We start from the raw sequence: 11,957 nt of genomic DNA, 5'->3' as shown, positions 1-11,957 counted from the left end.
CAATGACGACAGAAAGAAAAAGCTTCTGCATAAACATTAAAACCAATAATATATTCCGAGTGGTTCACCGCCATTTTGAATATTAAGTTCTCGTCCAAACCCTGGGTCGAGAAATTGGAAGCGCAGGCAAAGAAAGAGAACACAAAGCCCTCACAGGTTAAAGAGTAATTCATCATCCTTGCGTCCCAGGAGTCTTTCACACTCTGATCATTTGTTTTCCAAAGCGCAATTTCTTTCAATGAAGGGACACGAACTGAGTCTCCCTCGCAAAGGTCTTTTCAGGCCACCCGAGCTAGGGGGGGGGGAAGGGGGGGAGGGAGACTGATAAAGACTCATAGGGACTATTTGCAGCTTAATTGCCTTAAATTCATTAATCGCCCGACAGGTCCCCAACAACGTAAACTATATAGGGTTACGATGGACTATCATCCTATCCAGCAGGAGTACGAAAAGTCGAATACTTCAAGTCGCTTCATGTCACTAAAACCAGACTACGCCCCTACGGAGTGAGCCACGTGACACATGATTCTGCTGTCACTTTTGAGTTTAGCTATTTAAATTTGTGGCACCACCACCCCCCCCCCTCACCCACCAGCTCAAGGAGTTAGTTATTCCCTTCCTCTACCCACCCCCACCCCCCCAAAGGGTAGAAATCCGCTGAACGCAAGGAGTGCACATCCAAATGGATTTACAAGAGAAAACTTCAGCGGTGAAAAGAGCGAGTGACACACCTTGCCCCCTTGCTTCGTAAAACGATTTTAATGAAACCAGTTAACATTTCCCGCGAAGCTTAGAGACTAATAGTTTAATGCAAGATCTTAGACAAGTTATAGGGAAGACCTATCAGTTACACAATTATTTTACACGTAATATAGTCTATATTACACGTAGTATAGTCTACAATTCCTATAGTCTAGTTTTACATCTCTACATAGTTTCATCAATATCTTTCAAGTTCCACTTCTAGATATATTTCGTTTTCGCCCGTCTCTTGAATATTTTCCTGGCTTTTTATACATAATCATTCGGGCAATCCTCGGGCAATCGTTTGAGAAATCAATCACCATATGCAATACAGCTAGACGTGACTATTAAACCAAAACAAGTTTTTCCTCTTGATTCATTCTTTGACCGCTGTATACAAATATTTCATTTTAGCATCTTACAACGAAGTAAACCTCACTAACAGAGCTGGAAGGTATGCCGTCAACAACGCGGGCTCAGGAGTGCGAGGTTTAGAATTGAGCGAAATGTACGAAAATAATACGGAGCTGGCAATTATAACCGAGGTATTTTGTTGTCGAAGGCATTTTCCTATTTCCAAAGTTTTTAAGGAGAAAATTAATTTTCGAAAATATCTAGGGGTTGAAAAAAGTTTTTGGAAGTTGTTCTGCAAAAGAAAAGCGGCAAGAAAACAACGCCTCGAACCAAAAGAATAAAAATCAACCATGCGAACGCCTCAGAATCCGTGTTTCCGCGCCAAAACTAGCGCGTGCGCATACGTTTTTCAGCTCTATCAACCTCACTTCGAATTTTTAATTCTCTTTTTTCAATCAGCACAAAGTCACTTCATCTGAGACACAAATCCACGTGACCAGAACCAAAGACAACCCAGTAAACCCGTGCACATCACGTGCGCTTCATGGAAGAGGGGATAAATCGTCTTCTCTGTGGTAGTCAAAGTGCTGCTGATACTTGGCCAATATTTTCTGTAAGGAACGCATCTCTAACCACCACTGATCTTTGGGGACACGATGTCTGAAGAAAAACAAAATGACCCATGGTTAGGGACCAGCCATCATTTGTCACCTAGGGGGTAGGGGGGAGGGGGGAGGGGGGAAGGGGGTGGGGAGCGGGTGCCGGAAGGGATTTGAGGATTTTGGTTGAGTCGTGATAAAATTTACCCGTTCTCCCCCCCCCCCCCTTAGAAGGATCTGTAATATTCTTGCGATACACCCTTCATTGGCAGTCAACTTTTTAAAGTCCTTCCCTCCTTTAGACTCTACTGGCGGCGGCTGATCCCCTCTCCCCTCCCCCTGAGACCAAGTTATCCCCCCAGAAGCCCTCTGACCCCTCCCCCCTGGAGATAAACAACCACTGGTTCCTTAGATAAAAAAGAAAAAAAATATCAACAACAACAGCAACGATAACATTAATTGCTTTTGTCCACGAGATTAAATGGCTTCAACGCATTTAGCAGGACGCTTCCGAGTTCCTCTTCTATGTGGTACGCTCTACTGCACTGAGGAAAAACGTTTTTCCTAATTTTTAGTTTTTAGTACAACGGTTGAACATCTCAGTGCGCAAACTCACAGCGCGCCATAGCCCCTTTTATGTGTCTTGAACAAAATGAATGAAAAATAACTTACTTAAAGTCTGTGACACTTTTGAGATCTTGAACTGGCGTGAAAGGATTCGCAGATTTCTTGATGCCCAATAGACAAGCTGTGCTTGGAGATGAAGTTTCAACAGACCCTAGAAATAGAACGATCTCTAATAAGTCCCCAGAGCGAATAGGTATATTGCTTAGCGAATCATCTCCCAGCTAGCCAATCAGCGAACGCGAGAAGCAATATCCTGGAGTGGTAAACATCAACGAAACTTTTATTTGCGGATTATGCTGAGAGGACATCCTACACGTTCAATATCTTATGTCAGGTAGTAATATTATGAGCAATGAAGCTATCATATGCTTCTAAACAAACTGTCTTAACGGGAGTTGTCCGCAACTGTCGCCTTAAACGGCGCGATACAGCAGCAAGGTTCACTGTCACCTCCTCTCATGGGTCCCGAACAAGTATTGAGGTCACTGCGTTACCTTGATCCGTCAAATTCTCCCCAATCCTTTCGGTCAGCCAGTTACCAGCCAAAGTTGCCTGTCTGGTGGCCTGGATTCGATCAAAAGGCGACGGAGATCATCCCTGGCAAATATGGAAAATACAGAATACAAAGCTGTTGGGAAATATGACCTAATAATGTCGCATACGTAAGTAATTTCAGTTTCAACATCGTTCAAACTCAGAGCCGTGTTTATACTAGCACATTTGACTTGGCAAGTGTACTTGTCGATGAAAAACCGTCACATTCTAACTTTTGCTGAAGAAAATCAGTCGCAAGAAAGCTGAAGAAAAAAATTATATGATTAAGAATTTCCAGAAACCCACGCAAGCTAGTTATTTGTCGAGGTAAACTGGCCCGAACACATTATTCCATGGTAAAACGTTGGGGTGTAAATCGTGGGGTAAATTGTAAATAGTGGAGTAGTAAACTCTTCGCGATGGCCAAATGACATTAATAAATTAGTTGATAAAACCAAATTTTCTTGCGACAAAATTCTCCCAACAACTTTTAATGAAGTCTCAGTTTTATGAACTCAAATTTAGAACGAATTGCAGTTCGCTACAAACACCTCCTTCATCATGCGATGGAAAAGCCCAGAGAGCCGGCTGTGTACAAAATTGTCCAAAAATGGAATGCAGTCGTATAGCGCTTAATAAGCATGCTCCACGTGATTAAGCACGGTTATATCACGTGGACAAGCATCAGAATCAGTACCAATCTCTCACCTGCTGAACGTGACCGAGCACATTGGTTCTGACAGTGAAAAGTCCCTCTCCCTCCTCCCGATATAGAGCCGCGATGAAGTCAGTTGTGTAGTTTTCGCTGCATTTCTCGTTTCTACGTAAAGGCAAAACAGATATGACCATTTCTGTCAAAATACATCATTAACTGTATGGCTTCGATTAGTTTTCAGGCACCCAGCAATAAACCGCGCTCGGTTAGGTTATGTTGTATAGGGAGGGACTAGACTGACACTAGAGTCTTGAAGTAACTGAGGAAAATGTGCTACCTTAGCTATGACCAGACAATCGCAAACGGTTAAAACAAATGGCTAATCTTCTTGGATAAGGACGATAAACCGTATGCCCCGTCTCCTGCATCTTCTCTGTACTGATTAGCAGGGATTAGCTGTGAACGGGGCTTACAGTTTATCGTCCTTATCCGAGAAGATAAGAATGTCTAACCATTTGCGGATGTAAAAGAATCCACGCACCACTCGTATAGAGTAGGGAACGTGGCTCCCTGTGTTGTGATCTGACTTTGTTTTGGCTACACAAGCCCAAATTTAAACCAGCTTAAAAGCTGAACTGGGCCAGCCTGTCTAAATATCGCAGAAAAACAAATGAACGTTCATACCGCAAGATGAGTCCTCTCCGGACAGAACCTTTCATCTTGTCGATTAAATGCTCGATGTTGTTCTGACGAAAAGACAAAGCATAACAACGACAACGCTAACCTAAAGATTTTCCCAGATCTATAAATACAACACAATTGTTAACCCCTTACACCCTAACAACAGTATGCACATTCTCCATACAAGGTTTTTCACTTCGTACAGTTAGAGCCGGAGCACTCTTCAAGCAAAGAGAGACAGGAATATGGAGAAGCGTCAGGTTTTAATTCTGAAAATGTCGACCGCCGATCGAACACTTCATGGGGAAGATCTGTGACGTATTCAATAAAACGTTCTTCAGACGACAGCAATTTTGCATCATCATGAGTAAAACACATCACCGCGAGTGCACCAAGCAACTATTACACGTCATCAGCCCAGGGTGCATTGCGCACTATTCAAGATGGCGGACGCGGGAAATTCGAAGTGGATGTGAGACCCTTCTTCAGAACACGATAAAAAAAAAATCAGATAGCTTGGTAAGGAAATTTATTTATGTCAGACTAATGAGTAGTACAATTGGAACATTTTGAGCGCGATTTTCTAGAAGAGTGGAGATTCCCTTTAAAAGCTTGGCGTTCCTTGGTACAATAGACCAATATCACGCACTGCCATCTTGTGACGGTGATAAAGCTTTTTGTCACTGAACGGTGAAAAAGTTATGGAAAGTGTGATGCGCTGCAGTGCTCGGCCTCGTTTTAATGCACCACATATGCCTGTAACACAAAAGTCTACAGCCGTTAAGACCTCTCAAGACTTGAGCGTAAAAAAAAAAGTTATCAATAATCAGTGAAATTTATGTGCTCAGGCGTCTTCAAAAATTTTCCAGGCTGGTACACACCTTTAAATCTCTAAGAGTAAGCTTCTCTTCTAAGATGTACGCTGCGTCAGCACCACTCGCAAGGGCACTCATGGTTGCTAGATAACCGCAATAACCACCCATGCACTCAACAACAAACACTCGTCTTGTTGCACTGCTGGCAGACTGCTTGATACGGTCACAATTCTTTCAGGGAAAGAAATAGAGATTACTACATGGAAAGTGCGCACTTAGGGTCATATCATGCACTTATGATATGCACTTAGGTGCATATCATAGGGTCCTTACAAAATTTTCGCACTGGCTTCAGGAAATTGCATGGCAAGTTTTCTTCATGCTATCAAAGTTCTCCGCGACTATAAAACATGCACAAGAGATGATAGCACTAGAAAAAAAGACGGCGGTAGTCGCATGCAAAATAATGTAATAAGGTGTGCACAAACCTTGTAGTTCCCAGTTTGGATCCACCTGCCCCAGCCCAGGCATCGACATGAAGCCATCCCAGCTGCTCTACCTGTTTGAATTTATTATCAAATGGAGTGAGCATGTTCAGCTACGTCAAAAAGGCATTCACGATAACAAGCCCACCTCTCTTCTGAGCCAGCATGGCGAGCGATCCTTATTTAAAAAAAAAAACATAACTTTACAGCAGTGCGGACTATCTCTGAAAATGCCCATTGTCCATAAAGCTTCAGTGAGAGACGCAGTGACCTAACGGTATTTCTTACAGCTAAGAAATAGTTCAGGCATTCATACATCACTTTGCATTTTGACTTTATTGATTCATTACCTTGTCATCAAAGAGTCCACGGATGCCATCTCTGATTCCCAAAGCCCTGTGCCCCTGGTAGAGTGAGAAGCGGACAAAGGCACGGACAGCAGTGCTCATGCCGCCTGCGGGGGCACCAATGCTGATGACTGCCAGGGTGTGACCAGACTGAACAAGACAGAATCGGGTTAGAGGCAGGAACAGGTGCTTGGGGGTCTTCACAAGGGGGAGACAAGGGATGACGTTGACAAAAGGGAGATGAAAGAAAGGAAGGATGGAAGGCTAGGAGAATGAAAAATGAGTTGGTGGTATGTACAGATGAGAGAAAACTGAGGTACAATCAAGGAGGCAAGAGAAAAGGAAAAGAGGAAAAAGGGGAAGGAAGGGAAAGTATGAGGAAAATAGAGACCAATGAGGGCAGATGAAGAAAGTTGAGACGATGAATAGAAGGAACCAGAAAGATGAGAACGGTGTAAATACATCCAGGAAAAGAATAGGGAGTCAGAACATGTAGCATCACAAAAGGATAGTTGAAGATGGAGTCAAGGTGGAAACTATAATTTCTTTCTTCACTCCCTTCACTGAGGGTGACGAAACTCTCTCTAATAATTCAATAATAAGAAGTACTGCTTTTGATATCAAACGTTTTAAAAAGAAAGCACGCATACTTTACAATTGCCAGAAATGTCACACTGGCTGGAGGCTGGAGGCTCGACTTCCTTCAACACTTTGAAAATCTCGATGTTGCTCCGGAAGGTTCTGAAATAAAAACAACATCAATTGGCACGGGGGATAAGCATCTCATAAAACGTTAACTTTCATTAGAGTCCTTCACATAACAACTAGGTAGGTGACGCTAACTAATCTATTTCAGTATTTCGGGAAATCAATGTTAATTTTTCTTCCTTTCCCCCTCCACCTCATATTGTCACCTGTCCCAAATCTTACACCCGTCCAACATGGCGACCGAATATTCTTCGCACTGAATCACATACTACTGCCAGCAAGCTAGTGGGAAATAGTCAAGGAAAATGAAAGAATTCAAGGAAAATAGTAAAGTCTCAGTAATATTACTTTCCTCTTAGTTCAACAACTTTATCAAAGTCCTTTGCTTTCGTTGCTTCCTTGACAGCCAGAGTCTGCAGGATAATATTTGTAAACACAAAATGATAAACGCTGATTATGAAAAATAGGTACACATTGCAGACATGTGGGTAGTGCTTTCTCCATGCAGTTGAGGTTTTTTCAGTAATAGATCATAGAAGACGTCAAAATGTAGTGAGGACATCAGTGACACTCTCAGCTGCACTGTGTGTGTGCCACTTTTTATGTTAGTACCAGATTTTTCCTTCATTTGCGATCCACTATTGAAGATATGCACAGTGACATTGAATAGATTTGTTAATTTGACCACATGAATTACAAAGGATCTGTTATAAATATGTTTACCCTATTAACACACTCCATGAGTGGTCTTTTGGTGACTTTGTTTCCATCCAGGCAGATTACACATGGAGCGGTATCTGGCTTGGCATCCAGCACAGCAAGGGCTGCCTCTGCTCCCATTCGACAGGACTGCAAAATTGAATTATAAATATACTATATTTTCACAAGTACAATTTAACTGCTAAAGACTGTTGTGCACATTGCACCAAATTGTCTTGGTAACGGTCTCGCCAAGTTTGTTTCAGTGACTAAAACAAACAAATCTTGCTCTTTACACATGAAAAGGACTGAGACAAAGAAGTGTTTCTCCAAATATCTTGGTCAGGATTGCAATTTATTTTTTTGACATCTTTTTTAAACAATGTTGATCAGTGACAAAAATTTCCAGACTTATTACAGGGCAATACATTTGTCAAAACAATTACCAGAATTCTGTCAAATGCAGATGGGACCCCTCCTCTCTGGACATGTCCGAGGATAGTAACTCGTGCATCATGATGAAGCTTTGTCTTGACAAGCTGTCAAATGAAAAATAGGTAAAGTCTGTTTGTGAGCCAATTAACTCATCAGGCCCGTGTTTAACTCTGGTTTCCTTAGCATGAAGTGACTAGGAGCATTTCTACTTCCCCCACCTGGATGGGATGCTACCGGTAGTCCATCACAGGATTACCCCTAGCATTAACTTTGCCAGTACCCTTTTAAGCTAGGTGACTAGGAGCACTATGAGAGTAAAGTGTCTTGCCCTAGAACGCAAAATTATGTCCCCAGCCAGTGCTCAACCTGGACCACTCAATCTGGAGTTGAATGCACTGACCATGAAGCCAATGCACCTTCTTACAAGTTGTCAAACAGAAACACACAAAATGTAAGTTTTTGTGCAAGAACTTTATCCTTAACTAAACATAATTCTGAGTGATCGTTATGAACAATGCATTGTGTACCTCCTTAATATCATTAGCAGTGACAGGATTTCCTGCTACATCCTGGGCACCCTCTGCCACAATAATCATGCATAAGCGTCTACCACTATCCCTGACCTAATAAGCAAAAGAAAAAACTTAAGATTGCTGTACTGTTAATCTTTTGACAGAAAATTTCAGGTGTAAGGTCAGCTGGCATTATGAAAAAAATGGGAGAGATTCACAAAATAATTCAATTGTACTGCCTTAATGTTTACTAAATTTTGGTTATTGCCCAGGGTTTAATTACAAAAATTAATGAAAAATGTCCTGGGTCTTAGCCAATCAGCATTTAGAATTTTTGTCCTTCATGTTATAAATGTTGAAATACCATTAGGATAATAAAAAGGACTCCATTTTTTTTTTAAGTGATTGCACATGCTTTCCTCCCATCCTTCTTGAACTGGCCATTCAGGAATAAAAATCTAAAACAAAACAATAAGTTGGAGTCCCATCTGGTTGCAATCAGACCAGTGGTTAACAAAATTGGACAACCATGAAGTAGGAGAGGCACTTGATACTATATTTTTAACACACAGAATTGAATGACACAAGTGATATTTTTCTTTATTCTCATCACTTCTCGGCTTCTAAATGATATTGTAAAGAGAAATTCAGTCTTGGTCACTGTCAGGTTAAATGCGTTCAGCATTGCCAAAGAGTTGACTTTTTTTATGCATGAATAAACCGTAACTAATTTAAAAACCTCTGGCATTTCCCATTAAGATGTACCTTGCAGGATAAAAATTAATACGACTGTACACTTTGTGGTCAATTTGATTAAAACAATAAACTTACATAGTCAGCACCAACTCCCAAGCCTGTAACAAGCGCAAGGTATCTGTAGAAATAAAAAAGTAATTATACAAAACTTGAGTAACATATAGCACAACAAAACTCTTGGTTACCTATTATACATTTGGGAAGTGTCTTGAATTCTTCATGAAAGACTATGCAAGATTGTATGACTAACTTTCTCCATGACAGAAAAAAACATCATTAAATTATTCTGTGCACTATAACAGCAAAAAAAGGAAATGTTTTGCAATACCCTTGCTTTTTGGACAGATCATTTGCCACTCAAGATAAACACAAAACATCTTACCCACAGTGTCTCCCCATCGCTTCTAGGACAAAAGTCCTCTGATGGCTGTTGAGGGAAGTACAAAATTCCATACAATCAAACCATTTTTTGGTAAAAAGCTGGAAGTTGCTACAATTTGATTCAAACAACATAGACAACAGAACTGAAAGAAAACAAAAGTACAGAGAAAATGACCAAAAACCTCAATTCATACCTTAAAGCTGTTGTTGTAATGGCATCTATGGCTTCAAAAATCCTATGAAATGCTGAATCAGCTCCAAGGGTCATATCAGTGCCACAGAAATCATTGTCAATTGAGCCAACCTAAAAAATCAAGTATTAGAGCACAAAGATAAACCAAAAAATGAAATTCGGCAATGCAAAAAATGAACTTAAAAATGTAGCAAAGTATTTTGGCAGGAGTCTGCAGTGTCAATTTTTTTTTCTCAGGAGATGAGCGCTCAGACTCCTTTAAAAATACAAGGTCCTATTGGCCCTCGAAAAAAACTTCCTGTTTGGTACTCAAAATTGTGTAATTGGACCAAAATCTATTTAAAACCCTCTGTGTGAAGTCAAATTCACTCTCCCAGCCCAGCCCCTCCCCTTATTCTTGACCATCACTCACCCCCTTGGTACAAATTACTTTCTCTCCCCACCCTTCCGCTGGCATTATAAATCTAAGATTGCAGCCATTTTTCGCTAGAAAATAGTGAGCACTTGCTGGCCAAAATTATCCCTGCTCTGCAGGCTGAACTAAACAGTAACCCTGCAACTATGTTTTTGAAACTTAAATCTATATATTAAAACTCCATTCATACTTATTGCACAGCATATTCTGAGTGAAACATGACTTACCATTCCCACGATAAAAAGTGTTCTATTGATTACTTTAATTAATGATAACCAGATAGGAAGATAAAGAAATACTTATTAATAAATTATTTAAGAATGAACACTAGCGAGAAAAACACACAACGTTTCGATGACTCCATGTCATCATTCTCAAGTGAGAAGAGAATAAAAATGAATAGTTAATTTATACCGTACGAAGGTGGCAAACGTAAAAAGTTTAAAATATTTAAAATATTTAAATAAATAATTGCGCGTGTTAAGTTCATAAATGTAAACTATTAAATAAATAGTTTCGCGCGTATGGAATCCGATTGTTTGTTCAAAGAGGGCTTCATCTTCTTTATGAAAAGCATTTCATGAACTAAACAGTCCAGTTTCCCGGTGCACTTTTGAAGTACGTTGAAATGCTTGGTCAGGTCGCCGATGGTTTGTAGGCCGTGGTCGTTCTTTAGACGTTTGCCGATGGCCGAATTACGGTGCTCATTAATACGTTGATGTAAATGCCGGCTGGTGTACCCGACGTACTCTGCATCACACAGATCACATTTATAATTATATACAACGCATTGTTGGCTAACTATAGGAGGTTTAGACATCTAAAGAACGACCACGGCCTACAAACCATCGGCGACCTGACCAAGCATTTCAACGTACTTAAAAAGTGCACCGGGAAACTGGACTGTTTAGTTCATGAAATGCTTTTCATAAAGAAGATGAAGCCCTCTTTGAACAAACAATCGGATTCCATACGCGCGAAACTATTTATATAATAGTTTACATTTATGAACTTAACACGCGCAATTATTTATTTAAATATTTTAAATATTTTAAACTTTTTACGTTTGCCACCTTCGTACGGTATAAATTAACTATTCATTTTTATTCTCTTCTCACTTGAGAATGATGACATGGAGTCATCGAAACGTTGTGTGTTTTTCTCGCTAGTGTTTATTCTTAAATGTCTAACAAAATCTAATAAATTATTAATTAAGAAATATTAAATAATATATTGATAGAAAAATAGACAGTCCAAAGACCTGTTTTTTTTTTTCACACCTGCAATTTACATCAGCGTCAATCTACAATTTTGAAGTCAAAGACCAAGTCAAAAACCTTTGACATTTCTTGTTATACCATTCTACGAAAGGACTGGTCATTACTTCTTTAAGACCGACCACTTAGGTGACTTGAAACACCAGATTCAAATAGAAGGTGTCGAGGATCTGTCTGATCAGGATCTAGCTAATATGATCAACAAAGCTCTTTTGGAGCCTCCTGAGGAGTATCGGCTGACAGAACCACTGGTCAAGGTACCCATTGAGATTGATACGCCAGATCTACACGAGATATCAGAACTACGGATTCTACGGTTGCTATCCAAGCTCAACCCATCAAAGGCGAGTGGCCCGGACGAGGTGCCAAACTGACTCTTGAAGGAATTCGCGGATTTTCTTGCTTTCTCAGTTAGCAAAATCATCACTGCGTCACTTAGAGAGCAGTGCTTGCCGCATATATGGAAACTTGCTGATATGACCCCCCTACGGCAAGAGGAAGCCCGTAGAAGATCTCAAGAAAGACTTGAGACCAATCTCACTGACGGCATGCCCATCTAAGGTGGCAGAGGAATGTGTTGTAAGTGATTACGTCAAACCAGCCGTCTTGAGAGTTTTGGATCCAAACCAGTATGGGGTTGTGCCGAACTCCTCTACAACCCAAGCTCTGATTCATATGATTCACCGATGGGCACAAGCGACTGACGGAAACGGCGCCACCGTGAGATCCACTCGATACGA

At 40.7% G+C, this 11,957-nt stretch overlaps 1 protein-coding gene and 1 pseudogene across 2 annotated transcripts; both read right to left on the bottom strand.

Annotated features, from left to right (window-relative positions):
* Window positions 1-843: 843 nt before the first annotated feature.
* On the bottom strand, window positions 844-8,943 carry LOC148737243 (ATP-dependent 6-phosphofructokinase, muscle type-like; annotated as a pseudogene). Its single transcript, XR_015996777.1, has 14 exons — window positions 8,935-8,943; window positions 8,211-8,306; window positions 7,695-7,787; window positions 7,273-7,398; window positions 6,898-6,962; window positions 6,492-6,582; window positions 5,845-5,991; window positions 5,498-5,568; window positions 5,076-5,439; window positions 4,198-4,259; window positions 3,567-3,678; window positions 2,819-2,921; window positions 2,370-2,475; window positions 844-1,758 (listed from the first exon to the last, which is right to left on the bottom strand). The product of XR_015996777.1 is annotated as an ATP-dependent 6-phosphofructokinase, muscle type-like (transcript).
* Window positions 8,879-9,982, bottom strand: LOC148737242 (ATP-dependent 6-phosphofructokinase-like). The gene is made up of 4 exons (XM_088749287.1): window positions 9,938-9,982; window positions 9,527-9,636; window positions 9,334-9,378; window positions 8,879-9,069 (listed from the first exon to the last, which is right to left on the bottom strand). The coding sequence occupies exons 1-4, from the start codon at window positions 9,980-9,982 to the stop codon at window positions 9,009-9,011; spliced, it is 261 nt and encodes an 86-aa protein (XP_088605413.1). The 3' UTR covers window positions 8,879-9,008.
* Between the last annotated feature and the right edge of the window lie 1,975 nt (window positions 9,983-11,957).

Source organism: Stylophora pistillata, chromosome 2, assembly GCF_964205215.1.
Source record: "Stylophora pistillata chromosome 2, jaStyPist1.2, whole genome shotgun sequence".
NCBI lineage: Eukaryota > Metazoa > Cnidaria > Anthozoa > Scleractinia > Pocilloporidae > Stylophora > Stylophora pistillata.
Note: the sequence above shows the minus strand (reverse complement) of the source record. Positions and strands in the feature narration are given on the sequence as shown.